This window comes from Crinia signifera, chromosome 4, assembly GCF_055691185.1.
Source record: "Crinia signifera chromosome 4, ASM5569118v1, whole genome shotgun sequence".
Classification (NCBI taxonomy): Eukaryota; Metazoa; Chordata; class Amphibia; order Anura; family Myobatrachidae; genus Crinia; species Crinia signifera.
The window spans coordinates 178,648,835-178,673,000 of record NC_139220.1 but is presented as its reverse complement, the minus strand read 5'-3'; the positions used below and the strand labels follow the sequence as shown (position 1 = coordinate 178,673,000).

The window sequence follows — 24,166 nt, the reverse complement described above, 5'->3', positions numbered from 1 at the left end:
AGTGCCACTGGGCCTTATAGACTGCATTTTATATATATATATCTATATATATCTATCTATCTATCTATCTATCTATATATATATATATATATATATATATATATATATATAGATATAGATAGATATATATATTCTCCCGACGACTCCTGAGGCTATATGGTCAAAGGCAGCTGAGATGTGGAAGCTCTATATCCCATCGGTTACATGATACTTTATCTAAACACCTAGAAAAAACAATGAAAACTCTGCAATTGGCCATGCTACAAGAGGTATATTTGAAAACCTTACACAGGCCTACATTTCGCAGGCGCCGCGTAAGCACTTTGTACCCGAGGAGGTGGGCCTATGTCTGAAATGTAAAGGTACTCAGTCAGCATTTTACTATAGTAAAAAGTGAATAAGTGAGAAATTAATGGGATATATTAATGGGATATGTAAATTAAAATTGACTAAAGACCCATTGGCCATGTTACTGGCTAATTTCTTCACTTGGGATCTTAAGGGCAGGAAGAGGGAGTTGGTTCCTTTCCTAACTATAGTGATAACGGTGGCTAAGAAAGTTATACATCCAGAATGGGGTCAAAAAGTTTTATAAGAAGTGGAGTGTATATTGATTCATTGGATTGTGCGACAAAGACGCATGTTTGAAGGAACTACTTGTTGCATTCAATAACCTGAGAGGACCTGTTGGGATTCCTGCTGGGGGGGAAAGGGGGGAAGGGGGGATTAAAGTTATTATTATTATTATTATTATTATTTTTGTTAATAGATAATATATGTTATATGGAGGAGTATCAGTATGATACTCTTATGCTATTTAGCTGGATATTTGTATGTTATTTATGACAAAAAATGTAAAACTGGTAATGTGTGGAATATTTTTGAGCTGGACTCAAAATTGTTTCTTGAGTCATGATGTGATGGGAACACAACATTTTGTTATTATTGTAGTGATAAAAATTGCCTAATAAAAATTGTTATTAAAAAAAAAATAACTTGAAACGATTTTATCACACATACAGTATACATTATGTAACAAATAAATGTAAAGAGGCATACACACGGGGTGATTTTAAACCCATTTCTAAGCGATCTGACTAAAAATGAAGCACCGAACACTCCAGTCTCCAGTGGCTCCAGTCAGTGAACACTGCCGCCCGTCGCTATCGCCACCAGCTTGCTAGATCAGCGGGGTCTTGCCTATAAATAATAGTCATAACCCCAATCAGCACAGATCACTCACACACATCGCGGATTCATCGCTTGTGTTTCGAGTGAGCTGTGCTTAGCATGTCCGTCAACACGGAGGCAGGTGTCGCCCTGTGTGTACGAGGCGACACAAGTCACAAATGTCCCTTCTGATGGCTGGTGCTTACTGAGTATAGGCATCAGGCAATCAAAGATAAAGGTAATTTGAGAACTGAAAAACGGTGGAGGCACAGGTCATTGTGTCTCTAATAGCATAATTAATGCTAAATGATATCCAGTCGTACCTCCAATATCCAGGGGTAAAAGAGTGGGGGGGATGAGGTGCAACTGAGTTTGAATGGTGAGGTGGAATTACTGTAGTTCAACCGCAACCTTGTCCCTACACAGTAATTCTATAAGAAAAGCAATATATTTTTCAAAGCAAATTGCTGCATGCTCTTACTTATTGTATAATAAAAAATAAAATAAAAATTAACCCTTGTTCTTTTCTCCAAAATAACTGCTCACTCTGCATTCTTTTATGTCACAATGAAATCATAGAAGTTTTTGTGTTTAGGTAATTCTTCATACTGTAGATGTATACTAGAATAAATGAACTGCTCATTCACATGTTCCAGTACACAAATGAGCTTTTCTGAGAACTGCAGTGATGCCATACTAACAAATTTATTGTTTCACTATTATTGAAATTTATATTTATTTAAAAACGCTCTAATTTTACCTCAAAGCTTAAATGGCTGTTTTTCATTTAATCTGATTTCCTTACTATGTATTCATATAATTTGCCAATGTCAAAATAGTTCAAATCTCTAAGGTTTTAACCTTATCCAATAGATATTATCATGTATGTGTAATCCCTCCTCAGCTGAAATTTTTAACATCTGGGAATGAACGGATACAACAAGTGAGTTGCAATGAGTCAACCTTTTTTAAAAGTTTCCAGGCGTCCCAGGTTTTGAATAAGTTATTAAAATAATATAATTTTGCATTATGTGTGTGTGTGTATACTGTATATATAATGTGTGTATATATGTATATACTAGGTGATTCATCGAGCCCTACAGGCGCTCTTCACACCGTCGTAAGGGGTTGCGCCCCCTTAATTTGTGAACGTTTGTATTGTGAGACATATGGTTAGAATTGTATGAAAGATGCCTGTATTGCTACTTGAGTTATAGGTGAAATGTGTTTAATAGAGAGCATATGATTTGGAAGGGGGTGTGTATTGTTTTGTTGAATTAAAAAGCGGTTACAGAGTAAGATGTACATTGATAGTGTGGAGGGTACCGTGACATTTGTGGGTGTGGGGGGGGGGGGGGTGAGTGCGTGTTGTATAGGTGTGTGTGTGCAATAGTATAGTAGGGTGTTTTTGAGTCAGCGGCTCCCCACTGGCGGAGGTCACGACACAGGAAAACAGGAGGCTGGGTAGTGATAGGGGTGTGTGGACATAAGGGGGACTAAAGAGGAGGGTGGGGGACACTTTTTTTTTGGGGGGGGGGGCACAAATCACGGGAGGGGGCGCAGGGGGGGTAGAATTGCGGGAGGGAGGGTTGGAATTGCGGGAGGGGGGGTCGCGGGTGGGCCGCAAATCGCAGGAGGGGGGTGCCGTGAATCGCGGGAGGAGGCGGGGGTTGCAAATCGCGGGAGGTGGGCGAAGCGAATCACGGAGGGGGCGCGGCGAATCGAGGGATGGGGCGTGGGGGTGCTGTGAATCGCGGGAGGGGGGATCGCGGGGGCTGCAAATTGTGGGAGGGGGTCAGCGGGGGGTGCCGTGAATAGCGGGAGGGGGGGTCACGGGTGGGGCCCGCAAATCGCGGGAGGGGGGGCGCGGGGGACCCGTGAATCGCAGGAGGGGGTTGCGGGTGTCGGAGGGGGGGGGTTGCTGGCAGAGGGGGGGTGTGCCGGAGTGATGGTGGCTGTGGAGTAATGGTGGATGGTGGGCGTGTACTGTAGCCCTGGCTGGGCGGGGGGAGGTGATGTCAAGGGTTTGGAGTGTGTAGAACGTTATACACATAGAACACTTTTCCCTGGGGGGGGGGGCGGGTTTGTGTATCCCGCTGGTTGGGATCGTTATATACACAGGGGATGAGTGACAGATCTGGCTAAATGTATAAGATATATATATATATATATATATATATATATATACACACGTAGATATATATATATCTACGTGTGTGTGTGTGTGTGTGTGTGTGTATATATATATATACTGTATATATATATATATATATATATTGCAATTTGCTTAGCAAAATTTAACTTTTTAGTACATTTATTGACACAATTACATTTTTTTACGAAAAGTTAGCAATAATACTATAATGAGGTCAGTACATTCCTGCCATTGTAATTTGGATTGTTAATGAAGTACAGTATTATTACGAGGTGTACTTATATTTTATGTGGTTTTGTTTCATTTCATGTAAAATTGCTACTGAGTTAACAAATATTTGCAAATTATTTGTTCACTATAAAGATAGCAAAGTTAAATACTCTGGCAAACACCTGGCTTCTTTACATCTTAAAATTAACATAGCTTGTAAGCAGAGGTTCATAGTGAGGACAGTGGCATCACAAATGGATTGTGGACCAAACCTGGGTGTCACCCGCTGAGGGGGTGACACTAAAATGCCAGCTCTTACTCTATGGTAACATTACATACAGCACATGGCTCCTGTCAATGTTAAGAAGCCCGCACTTCCTGGACCCCCAGAGTGCCAAAAACAGGAGTCGGTGTGTGAAACATGCCCCTTCCAGCAAGGATATGCTTATTTTCCTGCCACACACTTTAAGCACACTGGGTGTCAGGGAGGCTAATGATGCCTCTGAGTAATGGTCAAACACTACAGTACAATTCACACAGAAACATGTTGTATTTTTATCATGCATATTTATGTGTAGTATCATTAGTGCAATCAGAAGATCATTGATACAATAACCATTGGCACAAGGTAAGTCCTGCACTCCCTGCAGTGTCTATGATCTAAAAAGCACTGTGAATGGCACTTCCATCTCCCAACTCACCTGGTCTGTGGCTCATGAGATAATGAAAATGCCATGTTTATACATATACCACAATATCTAGATTCTAGACCTCAAAATGTCATTATATTTTTCAGAGTTTTAGGATATCAAATACATATTCCCCTTTTAATGGTTACAGCTAGTTAGAGGGCTGCAGCAGATGTATGCATTCAATTCTGCAAAAACTGCAGTTTTAAGAAGAATATTGCATCTCTTATGGATCACAAGTATTCTCAGGGTCTGCAGCAGGGGCACTAGACTTTGGCACTTGCAAAATCCTGCACTTGGGTCTCAAAACTCCAATATATTATTACTGGCACTATATATGAAACTACAGAGGAGGAAAGGGATCTAGGAGTCAATATTTAGGTGACTTAAAGGCAGATAAGCAATGAGGAAGGCAAGTCAGATGCTTGGTAGTATAGAGAGAGGAATCAGCAGCAGCAAGTAAGTAATACCCCTTTTACACCAAAAACCCTGGTCGGACCCTGGTCTTTGAACGCTGGAGTTTCCAGGGTCTGACCCTGCTTTATACCCTATTTACACAGCACTTCGACCTGGGTCAGACCTGGGTCTGCACCATTTACACTGAACCTGGGTCAGCCCTGCCTTTCCTCGTGGATGTCGTTAAAAATGCTTGCTCGTTGCCAAGGGGGGTATAATAAATATATATATATATATCCGAGGGGAGTTACAGCAGCAGCGCACATTATCCCCTCTGGCTCCGATCTCAGTCTGACAGGTACCCCCACCTCCCCTCAGCAGCTGCAGACAACACCCTCCTCTCAGCACCCGGGGACAGCGGTGGCAGCGGCGCACATCATCCCCTCCCGCTCCGACCTCAGTCTGACAGGTACCCCGCTCCCCTCAGCTTGCACAGGGACCCCCCTCCTCCCGCAGCACCTGGGGACAGCTTCCCCAGCGCTGCACGCTGTGGACCCGCTGCGGGTGACTGGACCCGCAGCGGGACCATTTACACCGGCCCTTACACGGGTCCTATCCGGGTAGAGGACCCGTGTAAATGGACACGGATATACCCCATTTACACCGCCGATGATCCGGGTCTGACCTGCCGCTGACCCGGATATCACTGTATAGGTCATTGGTATGACCTTGTCTGTAGTACTGTGTTCAGTACTGGAGGCCATATTTTTAGAAGGATATAAACACATTAGAGACTGTACAAAGAAGGGCATGGCCTACATCACAAAACATATCCGGAATGTCTAAAAATCTCTATGAATCGTTTGGAGCTGGGATGGGAAAGGGGGAAGTTTTAAAAACTTTTAAATATATCAAGAGTTTAAACAAGGTCCAGAAGGTAAACATTCTTCAAATGAAGAGAATTTTTAGAACACAAGGACTTGCACTGAAACTAGAGGGAGGAAGAGAGGGTCAATGGAAATATTAGGAAAAATTATTTCACAGAAAGGGTAGTAGACACATGGAATAGCCTCCCATCTGGGGCAGTAGAGTCTAAGACAGCAGAACCAATTAAACTATGGAATCAGCAGAGGTTTGGCAAGTTTTACCACAATGCGCCTTAGCAGTTGTTTAACCCGATTTGTCATTTCATGTGGACTTCTGCTACATGGCTGAGTTGCAGTTATTCCTAAACACTTTTACTTTCTAATAATATCACGGTACTTGTTTCCTTGGCGCCCGTCGTGGGTAATCTCATACCTTAAGTTAAGGTAACTTAAGTTAAGGTAACTTAAGGTATGCGATTGGTAAGTTAAGGTAACTTAAGGTATGCGATTGATGCGACCGACCTGATAATTTGGTATTTTTAGCCTTTTTTCCCCATCAATGAAAAAATTGCGTTGATCGCGACCATTGCATGCCATTATAATGGCTTGGGATGCGTCTGACGCGATCAACCCGATTTTACATAGGGAGTAGTGTTGAATTAGCCGTCAAGACAAAATCGCGTTGATCGCGACCATTGCATGCCATTATAATGGCATGCGATGCGACCGACGCAATCAACGCGATTTTACATAGGGGACAATGTTAAAAGGGCCAATGGCCCAGATTTTTTATTGTATAGGCACCCTTATGGGTATTTTACATGTGAAATGGCCCCCATTGTTAACGCCACCCCAGTATTGGGGCCGCGCATTACTTCACAGGTATTACGCGTCCCCTAGCGGGGTGCGCTGCACTCGCCATGCTTCGGGCTCGACACACTTTATAAAATCAACTCCACACCGACGTGGATAGTGGGGATATGAAAAGGTCAGAGGACGCGTACCGCCGCCCCTCGCGGGCTCGCTGCGCTCGCCGCGCTTCGGGTTGGCGTCAATTCTGGGGTGGCGTTAACTATGGGGGCCATTTCACCCATAAGGGTGGGGTATGCAATAAAAATTGGGGTCTGGGATGCATTTTACTTTGGTCCCAATGTAAAATTGAGTCCCAGGGACCATTTTACATTGCTTCCAATGTAAAAATCGCTTCGATCGCATCGCATGCCATTTGGTTGCATGTGATGCGATCGATGCGATTTTTTAGGTCCCGATGACTGCAATTAAAATTGCTGGCGCCGTGCTAGGAAACAAGTACCAATATCACTTACAGTTGACTGTGGAATATCCAGCATCGTAGAAATGTCATAAATCCATAGCCTGTACTATTCAGTACCACCACAAAAGCACACTGTCCATATCCATACACTATTATGCATCAAAAAGTATATTGGCACACACAATTTCGTGGACCTTCTAAAACCTGGGAGATAATTATTCCACTGTTGAGTGACTGAGCTGGCTTCTTTTAAACCTCATAATGTTTATTTACAGGAACATGTATTTCTACAAGAACTCCAAAGACCTGAGAGAGGACGTGGGAGATGTCCTTTTGATCCGGACTCTTCACTAACTTCAACATTAACAGGTAATTAGTAGTGTTTGCGATTCAATCAAATTGGGATCAAATCGGAATCGAATGCACAGCAGGCAAAACACATTAGATTTTGACTATATAGTACAGATTGGTAATATATAGTTTTGCCTACACAGTCTGTTTTTTTTAGCACATCTTTGTAAATCTGGAGAAATGTAATTATTTTCAGATGTCCCATGACAAACTTCTTATATAATTTTGTAACTAAATACCAATAGCCCAAAACAAGATGGGTTTGGACATCCAAATTTCTCCATTTTACTCTTCTTCCACTAGCTACACTGGGTGTGAATTATTAGGTGGACAGTGTCTAGGTTGAAAGTCAGTAGGTTGATCTCTATTGGCCAACAGGCAATAAGTCAACACATGAAACAGTGGACATGCACTAGGTCGGCACTGACCAAATGTTGACACAAGCAAAAGGCCGACATGAAATTTTTTGTATTTTGACAAATGTCAGCATGGATCCCCAATAATTGTAACATGTCCACTTGCATGGCTCACTGCACTCACCATGCTTCAAGCACAGTGCCTTGCTACACTCGGCACACTATTATAATCTCACTCTATGCTGACAAGGATGGTGAAATAAGAACAAATTGAATAAAAAAAAAATTATAAACACTGTCGACTTTTTCATTTGTCGACCATTGACACGTCGATATCGTAATTTTTCACATGTCAACCTATTGTCTGTTGATCAATAGGGGCCACTCTATTGACTGTCAACCTAGACACTGTTGACCTATAAACCAGAACCAGCTAAACTATGGCGCACTCAGTCCAAAGATAGATGGATGAGAATAGACCATACCTCATCCTGTGGGAAGCCACGCCCAATGCTTTTCGTCATTAGTTGGACTTCCATCTGTGAGACAAGGAGGTCAGTTCATCTACACGCTGGTGGCTCTGCGGCACCGGTTTGATTCTAGAAATTACTCCACACCTCTCCGCTTATACTGCTGGCAAGCTGTTGATATCTTACTTGAATTGTATGTGAGCTTGTTTATTATATAAAGTTATATCTAACCTTCTACACATTGTGCGCTGTCTCCATTTTTCTGTCTATCTAGATAGATAGATAGATAGATAGATAGATAGATAGATAGATAGATAGATAGATTATACAAAGGTAATAGAAAAGATAAAGACAAGGTTTTTATTTTTAGACACATAGGGGTAGATGTATTAAGCCTTAAAATAGAGATAAATGCAAGGGTGATAAAGAGATATAAACGTCCAGCCAATCAGCTAGTTACTGACATTTTTCAAACACAATCATGTCCTTCTTTTTATGATTTATCATCTGTCTGTGAGCTGAGGATTCCTCTTGTTCTACTCTGCTGCCCCCAGTCTATTGAACCAGGTACTTGCAAACACATTTTTCATCCAGGAACTCTAAGCCTAGTGAAAAGGTAAAAATCGCTTTTTAGCAAAGTCTGAAGTACTAACTAGGTGGATGATCAAAAACCTTCCACCCAAAATTGTGACAAGTGATGGGGCATCCAACTTGATCTACAACATGCCTTTTATTTTTGTGCATTATTTAACTTTTTACACCACTTTATCACATTTTCATACAGTACACCAGCTTTAGTAGATGATTAATTTAGGTTAGGTCTCACTTTCTGCACATTCAAGAATTAAGTAACACTTGTAGGTAGTGGTGCTATGGTGCTACAGTGCAGTTCAAAATTCAGATAGAGAACCAAACCAACTGCCCCACCACCAAACGTTGCCACACATCATTGGCCAGTACTTACTGGCAGTTGGGGTTGCTCCGCTATTTACATTTTGGACTGTGCTGCAGCCCCACCTCTGGAGCCCCCACTGCTCCTTGGAGTCATTATAACACAACAGGAGCCAGAACAGCAGACCATTCGCACAGCACTTAGAAAACAGGTTGGGAAGACTGCCCAACCATGATTTGGTGATTTCAGTAACAATACAACTTTCAGTAAAGCAGCCATATCCATCCTTAATATTCCTCACCTAGAAGCAGTTTAATAATAGGGCTAAATGCATTCCATAGAACACTTTCAAATAAGCCATGTAGCACAAATTGCACTTTCTTATCCAAAAAAGACTAGACCGAACAAATGCATTCAGTGCTTGTACTGTGGAAAACATGCATAAAACTGGTGAGTATATTTGTAAGTATACAAGATACACCAGGGGTCCCCATCAGACAAATACAAATAATTACATTACCCCAGCAAGGTCCTACAGAAGGTCATCACATCACAGTTGGCAGACAGTACATGCATGGCAGCATTGTGGAGGCACAAAATGATGTGAGGAGCCTAAAATAACAGATAATAATAACAGACAATTCAACAGATGTTTCAGACTCCTTGAATCCCTGACTAGAAAAGTCATCAGCCTTATGGTCAGTAATATGGAGTCGCGACCCCATTCTTAGAAGGTCAGGACCCACTTTGGTGTCAGGAACCACAGTTTGAGAACCGCTGAGATAAACGAACCATTATATGTATTTATTAATTTACAGTTTCTTATATAGCGCAGCATATTCCATTGCGCTTTACAATTGGAAACTTTATTTTCAAACATTTGAATTGTTCCGTGAGGCACCATATAATGGCTGCAGGTCCTGCAACCTCTTGAATTCTTCCCATAGTGGTGTGGAACAGCGCAAGCCTTTTATTATACAGGATTTAACAGAAAAGAGGTATACAATATATATACAGTTTTTCAGCTACAGTGCATTGAGCAGTACAAATCATGCTAATTGTTATGCAAGCTTGCCACCTTGTGGCCATATGCTTTAGTTTAATCAGGAAATATTAATTTAGAACAGTGGGGAAGTTGTTTATTAGTTTAATATCATAGGTAGGCATAATGAACCACAACATTTAAAAATGTTCCTTATGCATCACTTTTTAAGAGAAATCATGTGTTTCTTGTTTGTATAAATGACAGATCTGTTTAATATTTATATATTATGATCTTTCATAACTGTTTCTACTCTAAATTAGTTATTGGCCTTTATGGAACATTTAACCAATTATTGAATAAAAATGTTTATTCTGCAAAAGTCACTTCTTTAAAGTACATTGACCCAAATCTGTTGCACAATTTGAATAATTTGTGTAATTACCATATTTCTTAGGGGGGTTTGATATGAGAGACATTAATTTCCTATTATTTTTAGAACTGTGTATTTTTTTTTATCAACATACACACACACACACACACACACACACACACAAACGTGAATGTGTTTTTATATATATATATATATATATATATAATCTCAAAGTATCTATACATTATATAAAAAAAATCACTGTGTTTTTTACATATACAGGCAAAACTTTACATATCATGCAAAAGTTTTTTATTTCTGTAAATCAATTTATAGGGTGAAAATAATATATAGCCTCATTACATGCAAAGTGAGACCTTTCATGCCTTTTATTTGTTATCATTTTGATGATTACAGCTTACAGTTCAGGAAAATTCAAAATCAATAAAAAATAAATAAAAAAAAAGGATTTTAAATACAGAAATGTCGGCCCTCTCAAAAGTATAATCATGCATATGTACTGGTTTGGGCCTCTTTTGCATGAATTACTGCCTCAGTGCGGCATGGCGTGGATGCCATCAGCCTGTTGCACTACTGAGGTGTTATGGAAGACATGGTGCTTAAATAATGGCCTTCAGCTCTTCTGCATTGTTCGGTCTTATGTCTCTCATCTTTCTCTTGGAAATGCCCCATAGATTCTTTATGGGGTTCAGGTCAGGCAAGTTTGCTGCCTAAACTAGCACAGTAATCCCACGGTCATTGAACCAGGTTTTGATACTTTTGGCAGTGTGGGCAGGTGCCAATACCTGCTGGAAAAGGAAGTCGGCATCTCCATAAAGCTTGTCTGCTGAAGGAAACATGAAGTGCTCTAAAATGTCTGAACTTCCCTCTTAATTTATGATTGCCAATGGTGTAACTATAGTGGGTGCAGGGGATGCAGCTGTGGGGCCCGGCGGCTTGGGAGGGGTGCGAAAAGCATTCCCCTGCACCCTCTAAAAAAATGTTTTTCTCAATTTTGTATTATAAGTGAAATGTTGCCATAGCTACCTGCTTGGCTACTTCTGCAAACTAGGAGAGGCCCCAGTCAGCAGAGATGCTCTCCCTGCTTTGCGTAACATGCTGCGGTGTGCTGCTGCCGGCTACCGTGGCACTGATTTTGCCTGTCACACTGAATGGCAGGCAGCAGTAGTGCCGGCAGCATGAAGAGCAAGGCTGACAAATCGTGATGCTCGGCTATCCCCCTAAGCAGGAGCTACCACCCCCCTTCCAGCAGCATGAAGAGTGGGACCGACAGACCACACTGCCCTGTTGTCCCCCCTCAAGCAGGAGCCACCTGCCCCCGAATCCCGTTCCTATATGTATATATATTATACAGTTGTGCTCATAAGTTTACATACCCTAGCAGAATTTGTGATTTTCTGGCCATTATTTCACTTAGTGGTTGGGTGAAAGCATTTATCGTCAAACAACTGTGTTTACTTTTTTAAAATCATAATGTAAACAGAAACTACCCAAATGGCCTTGTTCAAAAGTTTACATACCCTGGAGATTTTGACCTGATAACATGCACACAAGTTGACACAAATGGGTTTGAATGGCTACTAAAGGTAACCATCCTCACCTGTGATCTGTTTGCTTGTAATCAGTGTGTGTATAAAAGGTCAGTAAGTTCCTGGTCTCCTGAAAGACACTTGCATCTTTCATCCAGTGCTGCACTGACGTGTCTGGATTCTGAGATATGGGGAAAGCAAAAGAATTGTGAAAGGATCTGCGGGAAAAGGTAATTGAACTATATAAAACAGGAAAGGGATATAAAAAGATATCCAAGCAATTGAGAATCATTGCAAATCAGCAGTGTTCAAACTCTAATTAAGAAGTGGAAAATGAGGGATTCTGTGGAAACCAAATCACGTTCAGGCTGGTAGACCAACAAGAATTTCTGCCACAACTGCCAGGAAATAGTTCAGGATGCAAAGAAAAATCCACAAATAACTTCTGCTGAAATATAGGACACTCTGAAAAAAAGTGGTGGGGTTGTTACAAGATGCACAATAAGGAGGCATTTGAAGAAATGTGACCTGCATGGTTGAGTCACCAGAAGAAAGACATTACTATGCAAATGCCACAAAGCATCCCACTTACAATACTCCAATCAGCACAGAGAAAAGCATCAGAACTTCTGGAACAAAGTCACTTGGAGTAATGAGACCAAAATTTAACTTTTTGGCCCCAACCATAACGATACATTTGGAGAGGTGTCAACAAGGTCTATCATGAAAGGTACACCATTCCAAATGAGAAACACGGAGGTGGATCGCTGAAGTTTTGGGGTGTGTGAGCTACAAAGGCACTGGAAACTTGGTCAGAGTTGATAGCAAGATGAATGCAGCATGTTAACAGAAATTACTGAAGGAAATTTGCACTCATCAGACCGGAAGCTGGGCAGGGGACGTACTTGGACCTTCCAGCATGGCAATGATCCAAAACACAAGGCCAAGTCGGTGTCATTGGCTACAGCAGAATAAAGTGAACGTTCTGGAGTGGCCGTCTCAGTCACCTGACCTCAATCTCATTGAGCCACTCTTTATTATCAATTAAATAGTTCAACACCAATCATATTTTAAGAGGGACATCCAGGAAGCAAGCATTTTCGTCTCTCATGTTGTAAGCTATGCACAATCTAATATACATTTTGCAGTTTAGATTACATTACATTCAAATATCTTGTAGCGCAATATGAATTGCATGTGTTCATATGGTTATAACTAGGTAGGTGCTGCATTCATAGAGACACACATTTATGCAATTTCCTTTGTGCTTATTTCTACTGATAGCATAATATAATGGGAAGATAATAGATTAACTTGTAACATTTTATTGCAGGTGGTGAGTTGTTTGTTGGCCTCTACAATGATTTCTGGGGAAGGGATGCTACTTTATTTAGGAGCATGGGACATCTGCCACATATCCGAACAGAGCATGATGATGATCGCATTTTAAAAGGTGATTGGATAAATAGTATGCTACAACACTTTAAATCAGGACTTTTCATTTGCATTACAGGAGATTTGTGAAATAGAGTACACTAAATAGTGTAGGGAACCAATATGAAGTTTCAAAAATGGCCAAATGTTTCATATTTGGATCAGGGACAAATATGCACAATATAACAATTAGTTGATCATCCAGAATGTTTTTATTTCCCTGCACAGAAACCAGCAAAAGTCAAACCTCATATTGGGGTCAAAGGGATCGGTTTCCATTGAAGAAATTTCTTGATGAAATCTCTCACCATGTTCATTGTTATCTGTGCCTAGGTTGGGAGGGAAGATGATGAGGTCATAGTGGGAAATGCATTTTCAGGGACGTTCTGCAGCCAATTTATTTGTAAGCTGTAAGCATGTTTTCTACTTACTCAATGTACAGTACTGATCATATATATATATACATACAGTAGTTTCCAATATTTGCGCAAGAAAGTCCCAGTGTATAGGTAGATCCGTCCGTAGATTAATTTCACATGTAGTGCAGCTTTACTCTGTTGTGGGAATCACCATAACCCATGCAGAAATATGTAGGCAGAAAACCTGCAGTTCTTAGCTGGGGTGACAGAAGTCCAGCAACAGCACGATGTGATAACACCAGACCGGTGTCGGAACTTGCAGCTGGGACCAGACAGATCTGAAGACGTCAGCAGCGTCAGAGGGATGTCAGCGTCAGCCAAGGATCGTGCTGTTGCTGGACTTCTGTCGCCCCAGCTAATAACTGGAGGTTTTCTGCCTACATATTGTTCTAAACTTACATGTATGTGAGCTATTTTATTATAGTAAAGTGTTACTTTTATACCGCTCATTTGTGCGCTTCTCTGGCTTTTTCTACATATACAGTATATATATATATATATATATATATATATATAATCTTTTGTGTTGTTCGGCACTCCGGACGATGTAGTCACTTACCGCGGTGCCCTTAATATCGTTTGATACAGGGTGCAATCCCCGTCCTGGGATCAGGCACAGGGGAAGGAAAACGGCACTCGCGGATTTTTGTAATTATATTTTATAAATTTATGGTGACATCAGATACAGCATACCCGGTATGCTGTATCTGTTATATATATATATATATATTATTTTTTATTAAGGCACCGTAGGGTGTACAATAAAATACATTATTTAAAAATACAAGTTGTACAGTTAATAATTTCCAATAACAAAAGACAAATCGAGACAATAATATGAATTGAGTTTGTGAACATCCATACTTAAATAAAATTTGGTATGTTTCCATTAAACATTGTAACATATAGTCCATACTGTAAATTTGACAATCTTAAATTGATTATTTGGGATAATGGGCTATGCAGATTATGGGGGATATTAAATCTCCAGGCGCTATTTCCAACAGAGTAAATAGCGGCGGCTGCCTATTCAATGCTGTCTTTCCCAACAGCATTGAAGAGGCATCTCGGCAAAACTGTAAAAGCAGTTGGGCTCATTTTGCTAAGAACAACCATGGATTGTCGAGAAAAAAAATCTGATTTTTTTTTTTTTACACCAAAAAAAAGAAGCTTTATTTTAAAAGATCACTTTCCAGTTCACCTAAAAAAGATGATGAATGTAAATCGGAGAATCATGGCGAAAATCATGCTGAAAGCAGTTCTCTATCCTAGCATTGAGTACACTCTCGGCGAATCCTAGTGAAAACCCCATTGAAATACACCAGCGAATTGCAGCGAGCATTAAACGGAGAACCGGCCGGCATTCACTGTTTGCTTTCGGCGAACAGTGAACATTGAATAGGGTGAATAGGGTGAATCAAATTTTTTGTGAAAAAAATTCACCGCAAGGAGTGAAAACAGCCCGATTTGCCGAAACAACGGCGAATTTGGATCATTGAATACTGGCCACTGTTTCCCACTTTTATTTATTGTCTCCATCTTTGTTTAAAAAAAAGTGAATACTAATGCCTATATACTTTATTGTCTTAGAACCAAAGTTTGTAGGCTCCTATATGATTCCAGACAATGAAGACAAAGATGACAATAAAATCTACTTCTTTTACACTGAAAAAGCAATAGAAGGAGATGGAGTGCAAGCAATTTATTCTAGGGTCGGGAGAGTGTGTGCAGTAAGTAAACGATTTCTATATTTTATATTATGTGCCATAAACACTGCTGGGTACAACAGATGCCAATGTGTTGCCACTACTTGCCTCTAATACATGTATCTGCACACCACCACATTATCAAGCTCCTGACTTTCTGGTTATGCTATTCATCATGTACACGGGTGTGTGTTGTTAGGTCTACACCAACTAGGTCGACAAGCATTGGGTCGACACCACTTGGTCGACAGGCAGCAAGGTCGACATGTGTCGAGGTCGACATGGGTCTAGGTCAACAGGAAATTAGGCCAACGTGGGCAAGGTCGGCAGTCAAAAGGTCGACATGGGGGTTTTCACAGTTTTTTATCCAAATGTCGACACAGTCAACATGGACACAGTTTGAAGTGCACCGCATCGCTTGCTATGCTTCGGGCACTATTTTATTCTCCCACCACGCCCTAGTGGATGGCAGGGCATGAAAAACCGCCTGTCAGCACATGTCAGCTCAAAAAACAGTGAAAAACCCAATGTCGACCTTTTGACCATCGACCTAGCCCATGTCGACCTACTGCTTGTGTCGACCTAATGACCTGTTGACCTAGACCCATTTAGACCTAAACGCATGTCAACCTTGCTGCCTGACGACGTAGTGGTGTCAACCCAATGCTTGTCGACCTAGTTGATGTAGACTTAATGACCTTATCCCATGTAGACTAATCTCCATCACACAATGATTCATCTTATTTAACTAAGCATAGTTCTTAATACAAAGTATTGGGCATGGTGAAATAAGCCCATCCCCCCATAGACCTCCTGCTCACTGCATTATGCCATAGGGGAGGGGTTTCTATCACCCTGTGGTCAGTGTACAAAAGAAAGTCAACCTGTCATCAGGGATTTTAGGGAAATGTAAAATTCTAGACATGTATGTATAAAAAATTTAATTTGGTATGTGTGTCCTTTATACAAGGTTATTTTTAGGAATAATGTGTAATATTACGCTCTATTATAAAGGTTTCCATTTAGCTCTGAAACTTAAAACATGACATGACCGCATCTGTGAAGTGAATAGATGTAACTGTAAGTCACTTTTAGCTGATATTACTAAATAGTGTTTAACTGCAAGTGATTGACAGCTACAGTACCTCTGCTTAGATCACAGTTCCAGTACTGCATAATTAAAATAAGTGAAATTAAAGAGATGACCTCCCCACACGCACACCAAACTCTTAACAAGCCACATTTCTTGAGTTTATGATGATATTTTCACCACAACAGCTCCCACTTATATAGCAGAGATTCCCCAGTGATCTCTTGATTAATCCACAAAAAACATGGCATGTTGTCCTGGTGCATGTGAGATTTCACTGGTAGATGGAGACATGAAACCTGAACCAGTCCCTGTATAATCTTTACTGGCTGCTGTCAACCATAGCTGTTCTTGCCCATTTTTCTTAACTGGAATGCCTTCTTCTTCTGAATCTAGAACAGCTTTTTTGATTTCATGTAAAAAATTAAGCTTTGGGGACATCCAAATCTTGGGGCAGTATTCAATGTGGGGGCGAGCGGCCGGCGAGGGGGTTAAATGGCAGGGGTCACAGAAAACCTCGCTGTTTAAACCCCGCGCCGCCCGCTCACCCTATTCTATGTTCCACAGAAATCATGTGACAGCGAGGATTCCCCCAAACAGCGAGGCTCGCGTCTAATGCAGGGAGCCTGCTGCATTTAGCCGCAAGTATTGCTGCTTCTGCAGCCGCATACGCCGATTCCCCCTCGCTCCAAAAACAGAGCCGGGGAAATCGGCGTATGCGGGAGGGTCAGTTGAATACTGACAGGGCGAGCTGTGACAGTGAGCAGGTAGCCCAGCTCGCTGTCACAGCTCCCCCCGGCATTGAATATACCCCTTGGAGTAGTAGTGTGTAGTTTCAATTTCTTCTTTGGACTTAATTACCTCATGAGCATTTGCAGCTGCTGTCACCAAGTTGGCATCAGAAATCACCGAAGATGAGATGGTGATACTATAGTAATAGCTGTCAAATTCAATAGGTGAAGTAAGTGATATTAGATGGATTTCCATAGATATAGTAAACAACCCCAAAGTTCATGCCATGACACACCTTGACACTACTACAATGTAATTTCACATACAGTATTTGCAGCTGTTTTAACATTTTGTAAATTGTATGATATGTCCGGTAAGACACAGTGGAGATCTAAAGCACAACCATCACTAAACTCTGAGGTGGGCATATAAAGATGTATGCACAGGTATTTGGTGTGTAGCATTAAACAGAGAGAAAAATAAGTCAGCCATTAAGGTGAACCAAACATTTTCAAAACTGATCCACAAAATGTTTACCTCATTTCACATGTAGCTTTATTTTGTACCGCAATTGCACCACATGATTTATTGAATGAAAGAATGAATTGACCAGCATAGTCCCAGATCTCATCATAGATTAGAAATCACACCCAATGTTTTACCCAGATATCCCAAAACCGGAATATTCCGAATAATAAACCAAAGGTTGAACTTGATGGACATAAGTCTTTATTCAGCCTTAACTACTATGTAAGTACTGTATGTCATATTGCTGCAATTTTAGTTGCCTGCTATTGTCCACAGAATCCATTTACTTCATATTAAACATAAATAACAAATTTTATATTTATTTAAATACCTATCTTTAAACAAATAGTGTCAGAATCTGCTGCGCTATATAAGAAACTGTCAATATATTTTGACTTATTTTATTTAGAAACCGGTCATTTGGACCAAACATATTTCAGTTCACCCTAATCGCTTTTCCTTCCCCACAATATTTCCTTGTTCCAACAATAGAGGGCTCTCATATTATCTTGTCTCTGTCACCATCTATTACTATTTCTGTTGGTCTTTATAATTACAGTATAATTACAGTATAATTAATATTAAACAAAACATACATGTACTTTATGTCTACTTACAGAATGATATTGGAGGGCAGAGGATGATGGTGAACAAATGGACCACATTTCTGAAATCTAGACTGATTTGTTCAGTTCCCGGACCACATGGCATTGACACACATTTCGATGAGCTTGGTAAACAATTTCCATTCTATTTACATTTATTCTTTAAAAATATATATATTATTTAGATAGTTGTCAATTATTTTATTTTTTTGTTTCATAACACAATATTTCACTATTGTGTATAGTAAAGAAAATGTACAAAACAGTTTATGTGATCAAATTTTAAAATTAGTTTGCAAATATATGATTAAGGTTTGGCATAATATTCTTGTGATTCAACCAATACTCTCCAAAAACTTTTCATATACAGTAGCAAGACCTAGCCATACTAATATCAGCACTGTATGTACTCTTTTCCTCCAATGCAGAAGATGTTTTCTTGCTCCCTACGAGAGATGGCAAAAACCCAGAGGTATTTGCACTATTCAGTACTACAAGGTAAGAAATATATTTAGACAAATACACAGTAAAAATAATTGGATTATGCTTCAGTATTACTGGATTACAAAGCACTTGGGCGGTTTTAAGAATTTTACTGGTTTTTCACTGACTCAATTTAAGTAGGGAATGAAAATAAAAAGGGAAGGGAAGCTATTGTAAAAGGGATTTAAGAAAAGTATAATGCTACAAAATGTCCCATAGCAATTAATTATACATACTGTACAAGGCATTTGTGTAGCAGCTGTGTAGTAGACACAAATTCACTTCTCCCCCACAAAACTCAGTCAGTATCAGTTGCTGATGTCCCCTTCATGTGACTGTTCCCCTTCTTGTTCTCCCCTCCCCTATACACACACAGGTCCCCTTCTACTCTGATGAGATACATAAAAAGGCAGATAGGGAGATTAAATTAAAGAGGGAGTTTAGAGACTTGAAGGAGAAGGGGCAGAGTTGAGAGATATGAGAGGAATGGAAGGACAGAGATAAGAGGGGGATAGAGATGAACAAAAGAGAATTATAGGCCTAGGAGGAAAAATTTACAGAAATGAAAGATAGGTGCAGAGATAGAAAGGTGGGGTAGGACAACTGGGAGATGGCATCCACCACCACTCGCAACAACCCAGTGATCCAACCCACACAAGCCCACACAAACTTTTCTTCAATGCGACAGGGGGAATGCGGACAGAGAACAGAGAGAGAGTGAGATGGAAAAGTGTGGACAGATATTAAAAAAGACACAGGGAAGTTTAGGACCTAATAGACACATTGGAAAATGAGGCTCAAGAATCATTGAGGGCATGTGGCTGGATAGAGAGAAGAATGGAGGCATGAGGCTCAAGAGACATTGGGAGAGAGTGAGGCTGTAAAGCACATTGGGGGGCATGAGACTACAGATACACGGGTGTATTATATAGCCTCAGTGTGTCTATCCTCCTCTGATCCTAGTGACTTATGTCCATTATTAATTTGTATCTAATTATTATATGACTCTTGTCATTTTACAGTTCTTTATATTTACTATTAATTGTAATATATTGACTTGCTAAAACTTATAATAGTATTATTTTTATATAATGACATTAATGACCTATTGCAAAACAAAAAAATGAAAATATACAGTAGTATAATAGTAAACGTAGCAGGGAGTCTGCAAACAAATATGTGTCACAATAATGTTTGAGGAAATAGAATAAATCCCATTAAGTACCGCACAACAGTGATATATGTTGTAAATGTATTACCCATCAGGTCAGGCATAAAACATTACTACTTTTACTGAATGCGACATTGTATTGCGCTAAATATAATATAATAATAGTACTATACCTATACGCACTCACAGCAGTGACTTGCTGTGTTTTATTTTGAGAGTGCTGCCGCTGCTGTGAGTGATTACATTATATTACTGGAGGGAACTCGGAGCTATTGATTTACAGAGTGAGTGCCGGGAAGTACTGTTTTGTTTGTATGTATGTATGTATGTTTTATTTTTATATATATATATATATATATATATATATATATATATATATTCTGTGTTCTGGATTCTGTGTTCTGGATCCCTAGAGTGCACATCTGGTCTTATTGACTCCATATTGGCTAGATCCCCATTATTGACTGCCTATGCTATTGGAAGCCAATATTTGTAAACTGGTGGTGAACCCCCGGATCTGATTTGCTTTATCCAGCCTGATTTTTAATCAAATTTATGGCGATTGCCCTCAATATTCACTGATTCCGCTCCCTTGGACCATATATGCATGATTTGATTTGATTTGCTTTGTCCACCGTTGATTTTTAATCAGATTTATGGCAATATTTACTGATTCCACCTCTTGGGACCTTTTATGCATGATTACAGCACAAAATAAGCCTGTTTCTAATTGTACTCTGTTATAAACCACTTCTCTCGCCCCTGATGAAGTCATTACGGTGACAAAACGCGTTGGGCTCGCTATACTGTTTGGAAATCTAAAATGACTGCAAATTATTCATCAATTGTATTAAATTTTTTATTAGATATCATTATTTTATCAATTTTTTTTGTATTTGCTGTTAGCACACTCTGAAACTCTCTCTTTCCCATAAATATATATATATATATATATATATATATAAAATATATATATGTGTGTGTATATATATATATATATATATATATATATATGTATATGTCACAGTCCCCTCCGCAAGTCAGGAACAACAGGTCACTGCAGCATTTATGAACAAACAGGCATGCTTTATTTGCCTCAACAAATCCGTTTCAGGGTCACCACCCTGTTCTCAAGAGGTACAAGCAGACATGATATATATATAAGTGCAGAAAAGTGGCACTCGTAGCACAGGAAAAAGACTGCCATGAATGCCACTTTTCCACTCTTCTGTTTATCCCTGCGGAGCGCAGCGAGCATCGGGTCAAGCTGCATATTTATTTGAGTGCCAAGCCATCACTATATTTACCGTGGTGATTACTTGATGGATCATCATGTACAATTAATTTTTTGTTATTGTTTAAAGTGGATTTATGTAACTATTTGTAACTATGTGTTACTTTCTTCAAAATGTAATATTAATCATCATATTAACTTTTCTAACCCATATGTATTTCCATATTTCCAGCAACATTTTTAAAGGGTATGCTGTTTGTGTTTATCATATGGCTAACATACGTGAAGCCTTTAATGGTCCATATGCACACAAGGAAGGACCAGAATACCATTGGTCAATGTATGAGGGCAAAGTACCATACCCAAGACCGGGTTCAGTAAGTTATTTTGACAATAAATTATTTCAAACTATCATCAGATGAGATTCTGTAGATTGCTCAGCATGGATTGGTATGACATATTAAAATAAGATAGTGCCAAACGGCAATCAATTTTACAGTTACTCATAATTAAGCTTGGAGAGAGATCCATATGGAGCAGTCATTGGTATATAGATGGCTGACAGAAAGTGTCTAGGTTGAGATGGTCAAAAGGTCGACACAAGCAATAGGTGGACATGGCAATTATTGACACCTGAAAAGGTCAACATGAGTTTTTCATGACTTTTTTTTTTTAAAAATTGGCTTTTTTCATACTTCAGTGGACTCCAATTGAGAACGGTAAAGCATGTCAAGTGCAGTGGTAGTGGAGTGAGGCACCTGGTCCAAAGCATGGCAAGTAAAGCAGTACACCAATTGGGGGTCCACGTGCTCAGATGTCAACATTGACACAACAAAAATTGGAAAAATGCAGGTGGATCATTCCATTTGTCTGTCTTTCTGTGTTGACTTATTGCTTTTTCCAGTGATGACCTTTTGCAGGTTGACCTTATGGAGTGAACCTACTGACTGTTGATCTAGACTATACCACACCTGCAGTCAGTATAGTGGGTTTATGGGGTTATGGACTTGGATTTATATATGCTATTGTTGGAATGATTAAAACTAATGTTTGTCCTTCTTAAAAGATACATAACACAAATTAAGAAATAAGTATATATACATGTGTGTGGATGTGGATGTATGTATATAATATTAACTATTCTTTACAGTGATTTGGTATATAACTTATATACATTTACATGATTTATATTCAGCCTTTGTCAGTGATGCAATATAATTCATTAGCTCATTGTACCTGAATACACATTTTGTGACAGGTCATTCTGATAATTGTCATCACAGGATAAATATGTTCTATTATTATAGACCCTGGTATCAATAAATCCATATACTGTAACATATTTTTAAGCCAAGTTAATTTCTTGCAATTATATTGATCTTCTGTTCATGGTCAGCTTTGTGATTGATGCAGTTGCAGGTTTAGAAAAAACTGGTGTCAGATAGTTACCTATCCAATGCACATGGCTATAATTAAATCATTAAATCTTCTTCCTTTCGTTTGTAATCTAGTGTGCAAGTAAGGTAAATGGAGGTCATTATGGAACGACCAAGGATTATCCAGACGAGACTTTACGGTTTGCTAGGAGTCATCCTCTGATGTATGAGTCTATTAAGCCTGTACATAAAAGGCCAATCCATGTGAAGGTGGATGGAAAATATAACTTAAAGCAAATTGCTGTAGATAGAGTGGAGGCAGAAGATGGACAATACCATGTTATGTTTCTAGGAACAGGTAATGGTCTAATTATATAAAGGGAATATTACAATGTTCCGAAACAAATCTACAGTATTGAAATTTACATGTGTTATGTTGTGAGATTATTTGTAAGTAAAGATTACAATTACATTACACTTATTTTCTAAACATTGTGAAACTTGACAAAACATTACATTTTGTATAGCACCACTTAACAATTATTACAATTGTTTTACCATAATAAGACAGGATCGCAGCAATATATTATGCCTTTGGGCAGACAAAGTGATACTTACTGCTGTCAAATTCTATGTTTCTATGTCAAGGTCCCCATACACGCTGCAATAGCAGCATACAATGCGACGCGTTATCAGGCGGATCGCATGGCATACGTTTAGCATACGTTTTGCGTGCGATGCGATCCGCTGGTAGTACAAAAAGTGCAGCACATACTTTTTGTACTATGCGATGCCCGCGGGAGTGCGCACTGCATGCTGCTATCGCAGAGTGTATGGGGACCTATATAGTATGTTTATTGACAACTAAGGTTTTAAATAATAAATTATATTTAATAGTTATTTAATAGTTAATCTGTCCTCTTTGCTTACTTTTCTATGAAAAAGACAATGGGATTGTACTGAAAGTTATTACTATTTACAACCAAGAAACTGATACAATGGAGGAAGTTATCCTTGAAGAGCTTCAGGTGTTTAAGGTATGTGTCATTTTCTCAATTCATTTTTATTGTAACATTGTATTTTTATTGTTTATTTTAATTTAGACTGCACTGCTCCATCATCAATTTAAATTACAAGTTCAACAGCATATACACTACACCCTGCTATTTGCTCTAGAATGCTTACATCATATGTGCCCAATTGTAATAGGCTCAGAGTTTGGTAACCATGCAGGATGTCAGCCAAACTTTGAAGTTTTTTAAAGGGGGAAATCATTTACAGGGCAAAACCATGCCTTGTAAATGAAGGCCCTTTACAAAAACAAACTCTGAGTTTGGCCAGCATCCCGCTTACAGTTGGCTAGTTGTGTTTTATTCAAGTGGAGTAAGAGAGATATATAATATTCTATGTAGTAATTGGCCTAAGTTCATCAGTTGGCTGCTGATGTTGTTAATATTCCAACTGTTTGTTATTTTTGAAATGCCTATGTATTAAGGCTCATTAGTGTCATTTGGGGTTAAAATTCTTCAGCATTGCCACTTTCAACCTTTGGGAAACCTTTTTTTCCCATCCGGTTGCTCACCTTTAAGCGGGCCAAACATCAGAGCGCCAATTGGAGATTCCGTGTCTCATGCCATCAGCTGGCTAGGACGCCA

The 24,166-nt window shown here is 39.5% G+C and overlaps 1 protein-coding gene across 1 annotated transcript in view; it reads left to right on the top strand.

Annotated features, from left to right (window-relative positions):
• SEMA3E (semaphorin 3E) overlaps window positions 1-24,166 on the top strand; it is a 155,288-nt gene that overhangs the window by 122,580 nt on the left and 8,542 nt on the right. The window contains exons 5-12 of the mRNA XM_083183083.1: window positions 7,035-7,128; window positions 13,067-13,186; window positions 15,177-15,316; window positions 18,262-18,376; window positions 18,676-18,745; window positions 21,368-21,512; window positions 22,647-22,869; window positions 23,457-23,548. Of these exons, the coding sequence (XP_083039209.1) occupies window positions 7,035-7,128; window positions 13,067-13,186; window positions 15,177-15,316; window positions 18,262-18,376; window positions 18,676-18,745; window positions 21,368-21,512; window positions 22,647-22,869; window positions 23,457-23,548 (999 nt within the window). The remainder of the gene's footprint in view (window positions 1-7,034; window positions 7,129-13,066; window positions 13,187-15,176; window positions 15,317-18,261; window positions 18,377-18,675; window positions 18,746-21,367; window positions 21,513-22,646; window positions 22,870-23,456; window positions 23,549-24,166) is intronic.